This window comes from Strigops habroptila, chromosome 1 (assembly GCF_004027225.2).
Source record: "Strigops habroptila isolate Jane chromosome 1, bStrHab1.2.pri, whole genome shotgun sequence".
Taxonomy (NCBI): domain Eukaryota; kingdom Metazoa; phylum Chordata; class Aves; order Psittaciformes; family Psittacidae; genus Strigops; species Strigops habroptila.
The window spans coordinates 114,575,694-114,595,677 of NC_044277.2; the positions used below are offsets into that span (position 1 = coordinate 114,575,694).

General features: G+C 38.5%; 1 protein-coding gene across 2 annotated transcripts in view; it reads right to left on the reverse strand.

Annotated features, from left to right (window-relative positions):
- Nucleotides 1-19,984, reverse strand: part of APBB1IP (amyloid beta precursor protein binding family B member 1 interacting protein) — a 61,631-nt gene that overhangs the window by 30,998 nt on the left and 10,649 nt on the right. For both annotated transcript variants that reach the window (XM_030494565.1, XM_030494574.1), the window contains exons 2-7: nt 15,390-15,461; nt 12,073-12,160; nt 9,893-10,173; nt 6,169-6,246; nt 4,167-4,326; nt 684-805 (exon numbers count right to left, since the gene is read on the reverse strand). In XM_030494565.1, the coding sequence (XP_030350425.1) occupies nt 684-805; nt 4,167-4,326; nt 6,169-6,246; nt 9,893-10,173; nt 12,073-12,160; nt 15,390-15,461 (801 nt within the window). The remainder of the gene's footprint in view (nt 1-683; nt 806-4,166; nt 4,327-6,168; nt 6,247-9,892; nt 10,174-12,072; nt 12,161-15,389; nt 15,462-19,984) is intronic.

The window sequence follows — 19,984 nt, forward strand, 5'->3', positions numbered from 1 at the left end:
ATTTTTCTCTTGCTGCCCTTGGGAACAAATCAGATGCTCAGTGAGCTAACAGACTACTGACAAGGGGAAAAGATCTAGTGCCTCAGAATCCATCAACTGTATGTGCCAAGGTGTTTGTAAATAGAGTTTTGACCACACATCACAAGAAATAGATTATAACCTATCCTGAATAATTTCTTGCAATTCAGTGTGCAGAACCTTCTTTTACTAAATTAGTGTGCACAAGTTCCTGTTGACTCAGTTCTCCCCAGGCTAAATGAAATCCAGATAAATTCACTGCAGTACTCAGCATATTCTTTATAAAGTTTCAGGAATGACTGGCAAAAACCAGACCTTTGAGGAAATGTTGACTTCCATCAGTAGAAATAGTGGAGAAACTGTACTAATGACAAAGGACAGGTTTTTACAGCACCTAAGCAACAGTACCAGTGAGAACTATGTGCTTCATTTTTTACCAGTGCAGACAGGACTTTAAAATAGTATCAGAAAAGACTAGAAAGCACTAATTTTCAAATCCTTATATTTAACATTCTGGATTGGGTGGGTTTTTTTGTTGGAAGTACAAGTTTTGCTTTCTCTAATTTCAAACTGACAGAGCTGAAAGCAAATTAATAATGCAATAGGCAGCATACAGACTAAGTGACATAATTTTAGACTCTTATCCAAATTCCATGTTAGCTTACCTGGGGATTTTTAAATAAAGCATATTTTTCACTTTTTTCCAAAAACATAATCTTATTCGCAGTGTCTCGGGTCCAGTCTGATAACACTTCAACCACATTTTCATGGTCTTCAAAAAACCTTTCTGCAGAGACAGAAAAGGTAATGTAAGACACTCAAACTCTCTTTCCCCTCTCCTGAGGCTGCAGAAATTCCTGTGTAAGAATGTAATCATTATCTGATGTTCGCTCAGAGCTGGACAGTCCAGCACTGTTTTCCACTGCACGGAAGGGAGCAAAACCACATGGAAATAGTGTCATGTGGAGGGGTAAATCAGCTACAGAAGATGCCTTATGTAGCTCTGGCATGCTCCTGGATTCCTCCTGCATCTCTGTGATACTGCCCGAAGGCTGCACAGGATGGAAACAGTGACCCACTAGGAGTAGATGGTTACACCCATGTGTCTCAATGGCTTTTTGTTTTTGTTTTTTAAGGTCTGCAGTATGATTTGAGGGAAGAGAGGTATATATTCACTCTGGAAAAAAATAGTAAAAACCTATTTCCTTGTCTTTTTACTTATTGGAACAAATCAAAAATTGCTTTTTGTCAATAGAAAGAATTCTATGCACTGAAAACAAAATGTTTCGTTTCAAGCAACTGTATTTAAAAACAGAAATAGCAAAACAGCAGAAATTAGAAGACAGACTGAGAACTGATGTGAAGATACAGTTTCACCCAGCATCTCTGCAGTTAAAAACCTCACCAGAGATGTGGAAGACCTGGTGTCAATTCTCTCCCTTCCTGAGCTGATCTGAACCCAGATCCTCCACCCAGGAAAACCACAGGGTATGCCGAGGTCAGATAACTCCGATCTCTTCTTCTGAGGTTTCATTTGTATAAAGTAGCTGAACAGTCACACAAACCTCCTTTGGAAGGAAAAGGAATTGAGCATAATTTGATAGGTAATTTTGGAAGCACTGAAACTGCACTTTTTCTACAAGTTCAGTACTGGGACAGGGAATTCACGCAGCTCCAGTTTTCAGTATGGTTTTGGCAGTTCCCTGTGAATGGCCATACTCCATTTGAGAGGTCTGTGGTGTTCACATTTTCCAATGGCCTAGATTAGCCTAGCATAAGAGGAGATAACAGAACATACATTTTGTAGGCTTTCTTTAACACTTCTTGTTACTTCTGCAGGGGTTCAGTATGTCCCATCAAAACTAAATTAGATTAAATTATTACTTAAATTCACAAACTAATATTAGCTTCAGGGCCAGCCACATGCACACAGTAACTTTTAACACAAGCAACATCACACTTTTCATTTAGCAACTGATACTTCTGCAATGCACTGGAAACATAAAGCAATGTATAAAACCCAAGTAACAGTTGAAAAGGGTAAACAGTATCTTGCAGTTCAGGATAGCTGTAAAATAATTCTCAGTTAGTAACACTAGCTATTTAATACTGATTTTGCCACATGTACTTCTGTTCGTTCATTTCCAGTACCAGGCTTTTCTTGTATAAGAGGTATGAACCATCCTCAGGAGGTTCTTTTTTATTATTATGGTTACCTAAAAAATGTCAAATCTGGATGCCTACTATAAGGCAATAATCTTTATTGCAAAATATTGCTGGTATGTACAGCCCAGTGTTATATCACCATCTCACTACTGACATTATCTGTGATATTTAACAGGCAATTAGTCTAAAGCTGTAGTTTATTCTATTTGCAAGGATCATCTTTCAAAATAACAGTATATATAAGACACTCTGTCAAGGATCTTCTGACTAGCTTGGACATTCAGTTCAGCCTGAAATATTTGCTGCTCAGATTTGCTTCTTACAGAGGGAAAACTGCAGAAAAGGGAAAGTGGAAGAAAGCCTGCATTCTAAGCATGCTGATAGTAATAGAGCTATCTAGAACTGCCAAGAAGTATACTGCCAATAAAGAACAGTTCACATTATTTTGATTTTAAACAAAATTTACTGCAGGTAGCTGTGCACTGGAAGCATTCCATCCACATAAAAATTCTCTTCTGCAAACAAAAAGGCTCCATTCCCAGCTGAGTTGGATCTGGTGACAGACCGCTGTATCAGGAGTTCATAGACTTTTCCTTTTTTTCTGAACCAACTACTGATTTATTTCCTTTCATAGTCGTCTTCTGTGCTGGCTTTTCAAGTAGTTTATATTCATTATGAGAGTAATTCCTTACTATAACAATACCCCAACCCAAAGCACCCAGCATTAGCTAGGACTAAAGTAACACAATCTGTCTATATGCTGTCATTGTTATACTCAAACATGTTTGTCCAAGTCACACTAGACCAAAGGAAGCAACTTCCCAAGACAAAGAAACACTCTAAAATTATTCAGTGACACTTGTGGCATTTCTAGGGTCCAATGACATTTGCAGCCTTTCCCCACTTAAGATAAGCAGGTACAAAAGAATGCAGCAACATTGTTTCATGTATCATCTTAATTGAGTAGAAAGAATAGATTGGCAGTTGATGTCTCTGCCATTCTTACAACCCGATGAGTATCTCCTTGCACATGAGCAGTCAGGCTTTTTCCAGCTATTTTTACATCTCTTTGTTTCAGTTTAGCAGGATGATTATTTCTGAGGCTGCTAAAATGCAATATTGGTGTTTAACTTTCTTTGTGCATTTTTACATCTCTGCTTACTGTAAACTGAGACTACTAACAGCTGTTTGACAATTGCCTGTGTCTATAGGTCAAATGTGACCCTGGAAGAAAGTTGTGGCAATTTTCCTTTTCCTTTTGATGTGAATACCTTTGCAGCCTGGACAATAAAAAGATTCTGAAATAACTCACAATTAGAAAATATGCCACTGCTTGCTTGGCCTTGAAGCCTTTTTGAGACAAAACTCATTAAGTTGCACCAAACAATACATAAGATTTGCACAGCTGTTTCTTAGGGATCTGGAGTCCAGGTTAGTTCTTCCTAAATGATAAGGTACCACGAGCAAAGCTGCAGCCCTGCCAGACAGCAATACCCTGATCACAACTACAGTTAAGAAAACAACTATCACAAGTGAAAAGCATCAGAAATTACTGAAATGCTTCTCATACGGTCTTGTTTAATTAAAACATTTGTTTGGCCAATATGTAACAGCCTATTAACAGCGCTTCGGCCCTGCATCCTCTCTTCAAAGAGTAGAGTACTTGTGTGCTTGGGTCTGTCACTGCCTTGACAAACAGTGAAATCACATGGGCCCTTAATTTTGTGTAAAACAGAATGATGGAAATGGTGGTGGGCAAAGAACCTTCTGCAGCTCAGAGCCCGGATGAATGGAAGACTCATTTCTACAGGAAAAACGGTCCACGTACATTCCTACACCATCCCTCAGCTTAGACACTGTGATGTTCCAAAACCCGTGGACACATAGGCACAAGAAATGTTATTAATTCTCTTTTCAAGACTACCAATAGCAAAGGATGCACTATATCTGTTTGCTATATGCTGTGTTACTACGCCACTTACCAATTTGCAGTTCTGGGTACATTTCATATAGACACCAATCGACGTTGCAGTCGCAGTGGGTTTTCTCAAAGAGGTTGTCTAAAACATCCCTTGTCACCTGACGCTCATCCACCATTAGTGACTTTGAGCTGTTATCGTACATGTGCACCTTGACAACAAGCTGAGTACAGAGTCACAGAAGAGTCAGTTAATTTCAGAAGCAAGTAAAAGGCTAGTCTGAATCTGCTAACACAGATAAGAAAGATTAACGCTGAAGGTTATTACTGATTCAAAGGCACCCTGTCCCACAGTGAGCTGCGGGAATAAAACAGCCTGGATGCTTTCACATTATATTGCTACAAAAATAAAAGACCTTTTCTCAAAAAAGAAAATTGAACCTTGTCCTGTGCATGACTTCAGGAAAGGTGAAATTGCTATGGAGAAAAAGCAGAAGTTAATCTCTTCTCTAAATCTACTAGATATGCAATTAAGGAAAATGCTTGATAGGGAAACCAAGTACATACCAAGGATGGTGTGTCCTTAATGCAAGCTACAAAGGTGGAAAGTTTAGCTTTAAATAAGAAAAAGAATGGAAAAATCTTGCCATGCCAATAGACTAATCTAAAATCAGATTGTGCTAAGATTGGCAGTATTCAACACCCATCAATAAGCAAACAGATGAGTTACTTATATTGACCAAATTGACCTAAGACACTCATTTCTTCATAGTGTGAAGTATTTCTTAAACAAGAAACAGTGTGACCTTTTATCCAGAGAGGAACAATGCAAGAAAATGCTGAAGTACACAAAATGTATAAAGAACTGCAAATACATTTTAAGGAAAGTCCTTAAAATGCTCCATTAGTACCGAAAAGAGAAGAAAAATTGTCTACAGGATCTGTACATGGAAACTGGAACTAAACTGGCGCTTTGTTTAAACAGCTCCTTATTTTATAAAATGTGTGCGTAAGAAGCTTTGGCACTATAAAGACAATCTCTGTTGAAGATCAGGTAGAAGCTGAGAGTGCTGATCCCCAAGAGAAAATCTACACTATCTCTAAAAAGTAAAAGCAAATGTAACAAAAAAAGAGTGAAGTTGCTTTGATTCCAACACTTATAAGTATCTTCCTCTCTAAAATAAGCAACTGAGTCATAGCGTAAATTATGGAGAAAAAGAAATGTTGTACATGGATAATCTATAAGATGTCTGGGGAAAAGAGGGTATTTTTGTCTGGTTATAGCTGACTGCTCAGAAACATACATGCAGCTTCCATCTGCACAGAATCACAGAATGGCTGAGATTGGAAAGCATCTCCGGTCCAATTCTGTGCTCAAGCAGGCCACCTACAGCCCATTGTCCAGGACCCTGTCCAGATGGCTTTTGAGTATCTCCAAGGAGGGAGACTCCACAACCTCCCTGGGCAAAGTGTGCCAGTGCTCAGAGTTACTGAACACCTGCAGCTTCTTTTGCGTTCAGCTGTAACACTAGCTTAGGATGTGCGGTCGGAATTACATGACACACTGCAGTACTGCGCAGACACTGGCTGGAAGCTTTCTAATTTCTTGGTCTAAAATATTTTGTATTCTCCTTGTACATAACTACACTGCTGTGGAAAGATTTAGCAAGAAGATCCTCATTAACTTAATTAGGATTAGCTACATCTATATTCACTGTAGAAGAAAAGTTTAATACCTCTGGAATCAGCACAACATAAATAAGCAATGTTTTTATGTACATCCCACCTTCTCTAAAGCGACTTATGAGAACAGTGGGCTTTGCCCCAACATTGGCAAAAAAAAGAAGGCAGAGCCTTCCAAGCCCTCTTAAAATAAGTTCCTCACAGGCAGCATTCTCCCAGAGACTTTTCTTCTGGTGGATAACAAGATGGAATACGATTAGATGCTCAAGGTACAGACAAGGTACCTACTAGCTATTTCAGTAAGAACTTTATTATTGACAAGAATGATAAGAGACACTTGGCTGGTAGCTCTTATGGTAGCAATTCATGATTTTAAGGCTCACCTTTTTAACTTTGGCTTCCTTCAGTTTCTCCAATGCAAGCTTAATCTTGTCAGCTTTAGCCTGTGCCTCTCGTTCTTCCTGAAAAGACACAAGACATTTAAGTAAGGCTAGCAATTTATGATTACTTGAAAAGAGTTGTTTCTTGCTGTTTACATCCAGAACATAAGGCTTGCCATGGAAAATTTCATAGTTACAAGGAATTCCCAGCTTTCTTTAAGCTAATATCCTGCAGCAGCCAAAGCTTTGTTTTACAAGTCCAGTACTCCATTCTGCTGCCCAGTCATACAGCTCTTACATGATCTGTTCCTCAAATGCTACAGGAATGCCTGAAAACTGGTCCCTTCTATGTCTCCATATGGGTTACAGCTGATACAAAATAGAAGATGAAGGAAGGTCAAGCCTGAATGAAACAGCATTTTGGATGCAGCTGCTTGGAAGAAAACTCACCTCTTGATAGGATTAAGAGAACTAGAGTTTTTAGAATCTTACTGAAAACTTGGCTTGCAATTATATCACTTACAATTTTACCCTGTTAAGTACATTAATTTACTTGAATTATTTCACTTGCCACGTATGAGCTCTTACTGCATGCACAGTTACTGGGAGGAACACCTCCTTAAATTGGATGGTATCATGGCTTTTTATTCTAGTAATGGGCACATTCATATTAACACAGACACAGAGCATGCAAGTCCATTTGAGCTTTTGCTGAATGCCATAGTAAGACTCCTAAAAATCTCAGTATCACCTGGCTTTTCTTTTATAAAGCAGCTGTATCAATACCATGCCTCTCTCTTAATATCAGTGAGGTTTGTGATCCGAGATCCAGCTGCTGAAAGTTAGGTACACATACTAGATGCCAGTACCTACTGTTGTCTCTGTGACTGGTGTACAGATTGTGACCATTTCTTTTTGCCGTCTATCTTCCAGTAGTCTCCCCCAGCCACATACAGAGTTGGAAAAGTACATTTTCTATACTGTAATCACGGAAGATGCACTTGCAAGAAGCTAGGCCTAACTAAGCATTGCCACCACTTCCTTCTTGCAGAGATATCATAGGATCATAGCAACAGAAGAGCTAAGAAGGTTAACTTGTTCATCCCAAGCTTTGAGGCAAGTTCAAACATAACTAAAGTACTCCTGACTAACTTTTGTTAGTCAGTTTTTGTTTGTCAGCGACAAACATCTTTTGTCACTGCTTCCCCGAGATACGAACATCTTTAGGATGTCAAAAACACAAGGTGAGGTGGGCAACCTGAAAGAGATTGCTTCAAGCATGTTTGCTGTTGTCAAATTCTCCACTGTAAACACCAAACAATCAGTTAAAAAATGTCTTTTTTTTTTTTTTATCTCCACAGGTATGAAAATTTGCATTGCTGCAGCTCAGAGATGGTTAACTTTGAGAACCCAAAACCAGCTTCTGTAGTTGAACAGAAGCTGCTGGAAAAAAATTTCTTTCTGAGTAAGGCTGACTGTTCTACAGAGGGAAGAGCCCATGGCCTCTCACACTGTGGCCCTCTCCTTTACCATCTCAAAATACCTCTTTGCAGGAATCAGGAAAAGCATCTTAACCAAAGTGGTTGATGTGGTGTGGACAGGCTGTCTGCTGAAAATTTTAAGCAGGTATAACTCAGGCTTCACCTGCATGTGACTTGTGTTGAATAGAGTTCACATAGTGCACAAATCTGTGCAAGAGCACTCTCACCTTCATGTTTTCACAACCTTTGTTTGTCTTAATGTAGAAAAAGGAAATGATCCAATGTAAATAAGCAAAATTTTAGCACTCTTACAGGAATGTTTTGATGGGCTAAAAGATTTGTTTTCCCACTACAGTATCACCACCATGTTTTCTGGATCTTCAAACAGAAGAACATAGAAGTTATCCAGATAATGTCACAGAAAATGCAGAAGCCTTATTTAGCTTAAGAACAGTTTAAAAAAGAAACATCTGAGTTGATGGAAACTTATGAGACAGCTCTATGCTTCCGTGAAAGAAAGGCTGGACTTCTTAAGTTTTCACACACATAAAGGTTTACAAAATAAGTCTGGGAATAATTAACACTATTCTTACTTGACTACAGACAACCAGAAGTGTTAATAAAAATGTCAGCCCCGATTGGTTCAAGAATCACTTATCAAGAATCCTGGGCAACAATAACATGGATTTTGATGAAAAAAAATACATTACATTCTTAGCTGCATTTCATTCTACTGAGCAGAAATGTCATGTCAAAACAAATACCAAGACAGTAAATGCTAATTTGAAATCAGTTCTTTCCATATTAATTTTAAATGGTTATTACCTCCATCATTCATACTGCAACTTGTATAACTGCCCTACAGGAAATTTTGTGGACAGTAAGCCACACAATGGATATGCCATCAGTATTTGAATACAACCTGTATCAGAAAATGAGGCAAGGGCTGTGGGAGAAAGGAGAACCAGTGCCTCAATGAGGAAGCCAACTACTGTAAACAGATTCCTCAGAATCACAGAATGGTTGAGGTTGGAAGGGACTACCAGAGGTCACCTAGTCGAACTTTCTTGCTCAAGCAGAGTCACCTAGAGCACACTACTCAGGACTGTGTCTAGATGGCTCCTGAATATCTCCAGGGAGGGAGACTCCACCATCTGTCTGAGCAAGCTATTCCACTGCTCAGTCACCCTCACAGTATAGAAGTTCTTCCCCATATTCAGGTGGAACTTCCACTGTTTCAGTTTATGCTCATTGCTTCGTCCTATCACCTGGCACCACCGAGAAGACTCTGGCCCCATTGTCTTGACACCCTCCCTTCAGGTATTTATACACATTGATCAGATCCGCCCTGAGCCTTCTCTTCTCTAGGCTGAACAGACCCAGCTCCCTCAGCCTTTCCTCATATGAGATGCTCCAGACCCTTAATCATCCTAGTAGCCTTTTGCTGGACTCCAGGAGCTCCGTGTCTCTCTTGTACTGGTGAGCCCAGAACTGGTCACAGCACTCCAGGTGAGGCCTCACCAGAGTTGAGTGGAGAGGGGGAATTACCTCCTTTGACCTACTGGCAATGCTTTTCCTAATGCCTCTACCTCCTGTTCCCATCCTTTTCTGTCCTCTCCCTGTATCTGGAAAGAGACAAGAAAATACTGCTAGAGAGTTAACTCAGCACACAATCTCAGAGGAATACTTTAATTGAGGGAGACAGAAGTGACTTTTAGCTAGGTTTTTGCATATAGAATTCCAGTTGTGTTTAGCAAGTATATCCCCTTTTCACTCTGAAATCTCATTTGACCCTCAGGTAATGAAGTATGCCAGCTAACTGCAAATTAGCTCAGTACAAGACTCAAAGGAAAGAACTGTACAGCACTGTTGATTTCAGTGAGCTTTAGATCACAGCATCATGAAAGTGGTGGCTGGAAGGGAGGTCTGACGGTCCAAAGTTTGGCTCCCTACCCAAAGAAAGACAGACACCAACACTAGATCAGGTTTGCCACGATTTTGCCTGGCAAAGTTGCGAAAACCTCCAAGGAAAGAGAGTTCGTGATCTCTCCAGGTCCCCTGTTCCAGTGCTACACCACTGCCTGAAACGGAAAAGGTTTTCCTAATGTCCTGCCCCTTGTTACATGACCTAAGAATTTGGCTCCACCAGCTTCAGTGTTTCTACCTGGGATATGCACTGCTGTTCCAATGCCAAATACCAGCTGCAAAATTAAAAAAAACCTTGCAAATGCTTAGAACAGGCTTACCTGGGTGAGTGGCTCCGTAGGAGGTGGTGGTGGTGGTGGTGGAAGGTCTAAATCAGGGTCTGGAGGTGGAGGGGGCAAGTCATCCCCGAACTGTCCAGTAACGGGACTTAATTTAGAACAAATGTCACTATCCAAGGCTGTTGAAGGCTGAGTGACTGTACTTTGCTGGTTGCCAGAAGTTTTCTGGGCTTGTAAAGTTCTCTGTTCAACATCATTTATGTCTGCTACAAGATCAGCCATTAACGCATCCAGGTCTTTGTCCTCTAGGGCATTTAGGGATTCTGTAAAGAAAATCACAAAATGTGTCAGAGTGAGTGTAATGCAAACCACTATGTTTCCATTTCACTGGAGATTAAATTGCAGAAGGCATGGTTACTGTAAGATATAAGGGTTATGGGAAAGGAAACAACATCAGTTGTTTTAAATGGGTTCAAGAAATAAATGTGTTTTAGGAATGGCCATTAATCTGCTCATACAAAAGTTCAGAGTACAAAGAACTCTATGAATACAAATTAAACAGGACAGGAAGCTTTACTTTCAGTGATACAGCCTCAGGCCCTTATGATATCATAAAACCTGGCCCCGATCCAGCAAGGTTTCTGAGCACATGCTTGGTGACATGGATGCAAAAAATTCCACTAGCTCCCATTAGGCTATCTACTTATCTTACATACATACACAAATGCTCAGCAAGTTTTGGTACAGCACAAAACAAACCATGTAACTGAAGCCTAAATCAAGAATATCTTCGTATAGTGCTACTATTCTACCACTCCAAAATTAACATGAAGCAGAATCAGAGGGTTGTTAAGACACAAGAAATTGTATGGTATCCTTTATAGCACATTAGTAATTGTGTGATCAACATCTGTGACACACCTCATATAATATGCAGGGTTATGAGGATCCTTTAAGCAAAGAACAAAAAAGACAGTCTCTTTTCAAAAGCATCTTATCAACCAGATATAAATATTGTAACTTTTGCTTTCTGTCTTCTACACTGTCAGAGTACAAGATAAAATCCCATAAAATCATATACAATTTCTTTTTTGGTTGTTTGAACCAGCCATGGTATAAGAGATCCTGTGGAATAACATCCTGTAGGACGATTTAGCTTTCTAGAAGAGAAGGGCTCTTTAGTAGAAAGATCCAGTGATTTAAATCTCTTTAAAGAATCTACTTTAAAAAAAAAATAAAAAAAATCACAAATTGGGAAAGCTTTAAGTGGGATTCTGGAAAGGGATGGAAAATGCTGAACTAGATACTAAAAAATGCTGATATAGTCCAATAAAGAATAGGTCATTCATCAGACTAAGTATGAATACATCATCAGACTGTCCCAGTTTACTCTGCTTTACCTGTTATGCTATGTATTTTCATAAGCTTTTCTTCTCAGTGGGGAAGTTGGCTTATAATCCTCTCTATTTACATGCCTCTACCCACTTTGCTGGTAGAGACATAAGGCAGATTAATAGTGAACTGATGCTGGGACAAAAACACAGGTTAAAACCAGCTCAGGCAAATGCAAATGTAAACAACCAGGTCTCAGCAAAAAGAAAGAAAAACAAACAACCAAACAGACCCCACAAACAACACATACGCACACACAAAAAAAAACCCACCACAAAACCAAACAAACAAACACACAAACCCCAAACAACAACCCACCAAACAAAACCAAAGGGAGCTTTCTTCTTTAAACTTAAATAAATTCCCTCAGAAACAGCCTCAGCAAGCAGCTGTATGTGCAAAAGTAACAGTACAAACCAGAATGAGAAAAAGCAATGTAAAGTGGAAGCAGCTGAAGCTGATACTTCCACTAGACAAAAATGCTTATGCAGCTCTAAGCTCACACTGAGGAACTTCATTTTCTGTTAAGTTAAATCTTTACATTAGAAAGGTTAAATTTCAGAAAGTTATTTGGGGGACATCTCATCTTTGTTTTCCTCTGCACTCATTTTCAAGTCTGACTTACATAAGATTGAGCAGCGTTCCTTTAGAAAAAAAATTGGCCCCTTCGAAGTTTCCTGAATTGAGATGCACCTCCCCATCCAGCAGAACATTTTTTTGTTTTGAATGTTTTGTTTTTATCAAGGGTATTTGAAGTTCTTCTTCTCATTTGTGGCACTGAGGTATTTTAAATATGCATAAAAAGCATGAAAGTCCATTCAGCTACTTACCATTTAAATCTTTAAAACCAACTGTAAAGCTAAATTCATTGTTGGACACTTTGGGGGATGGAGGTTGTACAGTCTCCACTCCTAAACTCTGTAAGGTGGAAGAAAAAAACCAAGGTTATCTGATGACATAATTACTATTACAGACATTAACATTTGTAAATTAATTACCTGAATTTATCTAATGAAATTGATTCTTCTTCAAGGAACAGAATGACATACACTTGTTTCTGGGATTATGCCTAGCCTGGTAAATGAAATAGGGCCAGAACAAGGGTTCAAGCACTGTCTCACTACCATGCCAGGTGTTTAATGGTTTGTGTGCTTCTCAATACAGTGTTGACCCATGTCAACTGCAACTCCCGTGAGGCAACACCCCGGCTTGGTGTGGGGAACAGCAGAGGCTAGGGCTGTTTCTAATAGAGACAGTGGATAAAGCCACACTGGTTTTTGGGGTTTGCTGGGGTTTTTTTTTGGGGGGTGGATGGAAAGAGTATTGAAAGAGTTTAGCTGTGTACACATCTGAGCTACAGTGCCATCTGCTCCAGAGTGCTTTATTTACTACAATTACTATTTACTAAATGTAACCTAGCTGTTGCTTTCTCGTTCTATGTGCAAAAAAAAAACCCCAAACACAACAGACAACAAAACATGCTGCTATTTGCAATACAAACTGCAAATCTGCATAGTTAAATAGAGAATTCCTAGTTTGTCACTTGTTGTTTAGGAAGCAGGCAGGGAACCAGTGCTTCACAAGTCAGGAAAAGTGCATACAGTGGAGATAGAAAAAGATTCATTCTCCCTTATGCAATGAGAAAAGTGATAGCTTTAATAAACAAACACTCTAGAAAGGACTGGAAGGAATTTCAAGGGTCTGTCTAGACCATGCACCTGTCCTAAGGCAGGTCAGTTATGGTGATACCTGAAAAATGTATACCTAACCTGATTTAAAAAGCTTCCTATTAGATAAAGTCTGTCATCACCTTTGGCAACTTGTTCCACTGCTTCATTATCGAGACCAGTATTCCTCCCATCAAATCTTTCTTGTGATGTTCATGCTAAACTTTCTTTGCTGCAGCTGTAGACCATTCACTGTTGTTGTCCTACTCTCTCTGGACATGAGGAAACAAGTACTTCTTTCTGCTCTGATGCTGCCTTTGATGTACTTAAGATTGTTATCATTCTCTTCTTCCCTAGACTAAACAACCTCCTGCAATCTTTTCTTATAGGTTGTTTCTTTTCCTTCTCATCATTCCCATTACTTTCCTCTGGATTTTCTCCAGTGACCCTACTTCTCCTCAAAATGCTGTGCTAACACTGGACACAGTTTCCCTGTTGAGGTCTTACCAATGCTGCACAGAATGGAAGGATTACTTCATCTATCCTACAGGCTCCATCCTAGTTCATACACCCCTTTGAGATGCTTGTCTACTGGTGCTCATACTCAATTTGTACCAGAGCATTTACACTTCTTAAGAGTTGCCTAAACTGACGGCTGTTTTCCATGAAAATTACTGCAAATGTTTTTCTTGGCAGCTCTTTTCACTTACTTCCCACCCAGGACACGCTGGTTTCTTCTGAAGTTATACAGAGCTGGAAACCAAACCAGTGATAGCTTTAAACACTCTTTCTGGTATAATACTCACTCTCATAAAAATAGACATGGTATAAATAGGGTAAGAGGAAGAAATTAAGAACATGAGATAGTTTTACAGTGCCCGAGAAAAAGAGAGAGAGAGAAAGGAAAACATATTGATGAAACAGGCTGTAAGAGCATAAAGAGAACAGTTTCATTACCAATCTATCAAGTAGCTGTAACACCTCTTAATGGCCATAAAAGTGTAGGAAAAAAAAAAAAAAGAAAGTAAATGCAAAGGGAAATTGAAGAGAAAACAATCAAAATGCCAAAAAAACCCCCCAAAAAACCCAACAAAAAAAAAGTACATAGAAACAGTGGAAAAGTCCAATTCTGAACTCGTATTTATTTTTCAGGCTTTTTATACAATGTGAAGGCACTTCTGTGTGTTTCTATCATTTACACTTACTTTAGGAACAGACAGATTGGTGAAAAACTATTCACAGTTTCATTTTGGAAATTTAAGAGTCTAGGAGAATTAACAGATGCAGGCCTGTTAACTGAAAGTCTTCAGGCTTTCAGACATGCCTGTCTCCTCCCATACAATGCTAAGGTAAGAGGTGATGTCAGCACTTCAGAGAGGAGGAAGAGTCAGTCTCCAACTTAGGAGCGTGTCCCATGCTACCCAGTACTGAACCTAAAAGCAGAGAGAGAAGAGGCTCACTCTCTTACCCTCTTCCCATCACCTGCACTCATTACAGTGCTGTGTCCAATCTGAGGAGGTGACATTTATGGCAAGTAGTCTTTTCTTAATTTTCAAGGCATAATAATATAATTAAAGTATCATAAGTCCCTCCCCCTCTATATACATGTATATATTTATTTTTATATATATATGAAACAAATACGCACAGTTATAAAAAGCCCTTTAAAAGCAGAAAGGCTACCAAAGGGCAAAGAACTGTGATTTGACTGCTAAGAATGTCATGTGAAATTTTGGCTTTCACACAGCTTATGCACAATTCCTGTTCAGTGGCTCAGAATTGTTGGTATTTAGTTTGGCAAGCACTGGGATTCACTAAGAGGAAACACCCCTCAAATCAGAGGCTGTAAGCAATCAAACTCACACCGAATCCAAGATGACAGCTTAAGTGTTTTCAAGCATGCATTTATTAAAAGACAAATGTACTGACTTTGTGAATGAAAGAAAGAAAACCTTCTTTTTTGAACAAATAAAAATTTCATCAGGTTTTGCAGGACGTATTCCATGACTATAGGTTTAGCAATAGGCTCACGCTGCTTTATAGTTTCCTCTCAAGAGTGTATTCAGCACTGTCAATAATGTCTCTATAAATTCTTGAATGCCACCCTAGCTTAGCAACTCAGTATTTTGCCATATCTAAAGATTTACTCTTATGCATATCTTCAAAAAGTTGCTTTCATTTCCAAAGTTTACATTTGACATTCAGGCCACATCCCTTTTACCCATGTATGCAAAGCATTCATTCCTGAAAATTCTCACTCAAACTCTTCCTGTTTTGACAGGATCTTTCAATTTCTTGGGATCAAGTCCAGAAGAATTTAAATTGCTTATTTCTTTGGGGTTTTTTTTCAGATAAAGTGTCTGCAGTGTATCTGTATTTATTCAGAGTGGAGGCACATGAAAAATGTAGAAAAGTCATCCCTTTTCTCTAACACATAATAGCTATTTTTCTCATCTTGATGAAAAAACTCCATAATTTACCTGAGTCAACATGTCCATCTCCCCAAGTAAATTGCTGAACATTTCATCTATATCATCACAGGTTTGCTCCATCTGCAAGAAAAAAATTCACAGACAAGGAATCATTACAAGTTCATTTCAAAACCAGCAACAACCTCTGGCTAAAACTAGAGGATATGCAATGTTCCTTCATATTGCATTCCCAATTTAAAACAACTGTTCGTGACTTGCAAAAAACTCCATCCACAGTTTAGAAATAACTGCTCACAGATCAGAAGAATCTCAATCCTCTATATACCTGAACGCACATTTGGGCTCTAAACTCATTAGGAGTTCCAACAACCTCCTTGCATTATTTACATTTCATAGGAAGTCACTAGCTAATAAACCATGGTTGTATCTTACACATCAAAGAAATGTAGCTTACGAGAGATGGAGAGGGAAACAAAGTTCGAGACTGAAAAACTGAATGCTTCATCTTGAAAGCCTTCTTTCTTTGGCTTAGATGACTAATACAAGTTTATTAGGTGTTATCTAGTGCAAGACCTGGTTATGGTTAGGTACATGACCAACTTTTTGTTTCAACATTTCTCTCCATTTGCTTTTGAATACCAGTGCACCAGTGTGCTAGTCCACAGAACAGGAACAACTCTATAAAGCCTGGTAAGTAAGGAAGACCAGCAAGTATCTTCAATCTTATTGCTCTTCCCTTAATAGAGCATCTTGAATCATGTAACTATTTCACAGTTAAATAATAAAGGTCACTGAATCACTAAAGTCAGTATCTGTTGTTTGAGAATTATTTGGTAGCATGTCTTTAATATGATAGTTAATACTGGAACAATCTGAGCTGCTCTGCCTTCTTTGGACTTTGCCTTTCTGACATCTACATAAGCAAGACTGGCCTGATTTCCACTTGTCCACTTACCACCTGAGTTAGCCCTGACATGAGAAATCTTGAGAAGTATGTATCTATAGCTTTCAGCAGTTAGGCTCAGGGCACATTTCTACTTGGTTTTGAGTTTTTTTTGTAGCTGGTGTAACTAAACAAGTCACAGGCAACCCAGAAGTGGGCTTTGAACTTTCACAGTTCTCTCAGATCCCAGAAATCGAAGACTTAAAAATTTGGGATCGGGATGCAGTTAAGGATATTATAATAAGATGCGGTTGGCAAGGTTGAAAGTAACCCTAGCCCAATGGTGGAGACAGCACAGTTATGCCCATGTAACAGTGAACATGTCACACTTGACAGAGTGAATGGAGAGCTAAAGTCATCTTATCTGCTTCATTTCCAGCTGACAAAGTCTCACTGGATGGCTCACTCTCTCTGTCTGATTCATAGCTAACCTACAGAAATTTCTATGCAAAATTCCATTTCTGTAGATTCAGCAGTATACTGGCTGGGTGTTACTGAATCTTAATTCATTTATTTGAATCGACAGCTGTGTAGCTTCCTACACACCTGGCACTTGGAGAATCAATTTTCATGAAAAGGATAGATAAAATGGCACTTATTTGATCAGGCAGAGAGAAGTCAGATTTGTTATGTGACAAAAAATGGAGCTTCAGTTCATACTGACAAGTGTCTCATCAGTGCTTAAATAATACTCAATAATTTTACATTTTCCTGTTTTCTTATTTAAGAGAACAAAGTATCTGTGGGAGAATCTTATCAGCTCTAGCCATTTGTACATTTCTGTGGGGTTTTTCAGCACTGGCTAGATCTACTTTCAGGAAAAAGTCTTCATACTGGTTCCTTTAACAAATTGATATCCCGCTTTGATATATTTTTCCAGAACAGAAATATAAAAAAGGCAAAAAAAAAAAAAAAAAAAAAAAAAAAGATACTTTCGGGTTACAATGAGGAGACCTTATCAAGAGGAAGAGTAAAACCTGGCTAAAAAGGAAAAAAAACACAAAACAACACCCAAAACCAAAAAACCAAACAAAACACTAAGAACCTTCTTCAGTAGTGAACAAAAAAAAAGGGGGGGGGACAGAGAACTGAATATTAGATCATACAATACTTTCACCACATCACAGGATTTTTAGGTTCTAGTAAATTTAGAGCTTCTTTCTTTGCAATTATATGATATTATGAATCTTCAGACATGTTTAATTCATAAGGAAAATAATGTAATCTTATGAAAAAGCAATGTGCAAAGAATTCTGTAAGAATTTCCACTGTAAATTGGAGCTGAGTTAGTCACTGATGACTTTCCCTTATCAATTCAAATAAATGACATTTAATACTAGGGGGAGTTTTGACCTTAGGCACATGGGGGAAGGGAGAAGGCCTGAGCATATATTCTGAGAAGGAAGTAAGTGTCACTTTCAATGAACAGACATCCATCATCATCACTAGGCTGATAAAGTCACTTTGCCCCAAGCCATTGCCACTGCTGGCGTCTTTCTTTTCTCTTGAATTTTTACTGATTGCATTTAGGAAGACAAAACTAACATCATAATCAGCAAACACCCTGGAAATATCCTTGCGTTAAAACACACTGAATGATCTCTTAAACTGATATGAGAACTCCGCAAATTTATCAGAGATTTTGTCAAGAGCTAGAAAAGCAAAAGATAGTAAAATGAGCCCCCAAAATGTGGAACTGCAAAAGAGTGTCCATCTAGCCTCCTCCTCTTTGACTCCTCTTCAGAATAATTTCCATTTCTTTTATTTGATTGCCACAGAAGGAACAAACAGACAAAACAGTACGCAGATTTTGGAACTATCCCATTCAAGGAAGATGCTGCTGCATTTTTGACCAGCAAATTCTTTTGACTTTTATAAATAGCCTTGAACTTACTCAAACCAGAAACTCAAAGTGAAACCTGCAGGTGTAAGAGCTATCATTAACAAAAAACGGGAAAAGATTTACCAAAGTCCCCAGAAGAATACTGAGTTTCATACTCAGATCTCCTCTATATCCACTAAACAGTAACTTTTCTGTCAGATTATTCTGTATATAGTACTGATACGGGTAACTCTTAAAATCACTGTCAACTACAATACACTGAAGAAGAAGAAAAAAGTACAGTACTTTTATAGTAAGTTTCTCATGTTATGCATAAGATTTTAAGCACATAAAAATTTCAGAATTAAAAAAAAAAGAGGAAATTGTGGTTGTCAAGAATAAGCATGCTAAGGAGGGGCTTGTGCAAAGGCATACATGTGAAACCTAACCTATTTTAAAAGTGACTGATTTTCAAACTGATTTCTTCTAGACCACTTTTTGAAGTAACACCAAGCATACAGGCAAAGGTATTTCCTTGCCTTTTATTTCCCCGCCTTTTATTTCCCCCAAATTTCAGATTCTCGACTCTTCAGTGAGATCTCATGAAAAAACTTTTTTTTTTTTTTTCTTTCTAAAAAATACATCCACCTTCCTCATAGTGTGTATCTAAGGGGTTAGGGTATTTTCTCTTCAGCTTGCTATTCTAACCACAAAGTCTCACTATTTAGTTTATGCTAAATTAGTTTATAGTTAGTATATTAAACCCTCACAGGTTTATATGATACATACATATTGACTTCTTGTATTTTGACTAATCAATACATTTATTCACCCCATCATTTACCAGAAGTCCTCTGAACCTGCTAGACCTATTGGTTTTTTGCCTTTCCGATTTCAGATTTAGCAGCCTCTTTACTGATAAAAATAATTTAAATCTAAATTGAGATGTGAATAACAGAACTCTTGTATTTTATTGTACCCTTTGTACTTCTAGCATCTTTGCATTTCAGCTCACCTGATAAAAAAAATGTGGTTTCTGTGTAATTGTTCTTAGTTCTCCTTACCTGTTTGTGTCTGCCTTTTACAGTGTCTGTATTTTCTCTGTCACATGTTTTGTTGCCATTTTCAAAGACGTACCTGCAGCCACTCAGGTGCCCTATGAGGGGGCCTCCAACCATTTCCTTTTCACAAGAACCAGCCCTGGATGACAATACAAAACTCCTGTGCACTGTATTTCTAAACTTGGCAACAGATCCCCACAAAACTCCTTCCCTGTCTACTCTCTATATACCCTTATTTTGAAATTGAGATGTAAATTTCTACATGTTTTGATCTATGTGCTGGGAAGCTGGAGTGAAGTTATCTCACTTCAAAACTCAGAGAAATTTGGCTGATGCACAGAAAGCAAGCTAGCCTACGGAGATGGATGGGAAACACTCCCTGGTCCAACTTGCTGCGCTTGCATGAGCAATGTACTTTACTGATAGTGAACAACAGTGTTTTCCCATGGGGATGGCCCAGTATTCAAGAGTGCCAAATAAAAACACTGCCTGTGAAATTTCTTACTCAGATGCAAGAATGGAGAAGCAGTCTTTGTACTCAGTCTCGAGGTGCAAAATCTTACCAGGGTTAAGTAGAACTTCACCTATGTTATTTAGCGTCATCCACTGACAGGTGGAGCAGGATCTGCCTTTTCTTCTATCATTAAAATCAGGATGTGATTTCTGCATTACATATATTTTTATTTGTTAAGATACTAGAGAGAATAATGGAACAACTTTTTTTTTTTTTTTTTTTAAAGAATGGAGAAGGTTTTGTGATTTGCACGCTTACGTAAGACAACATAGCACCACTATGCCTATGAACAATACACAGAAA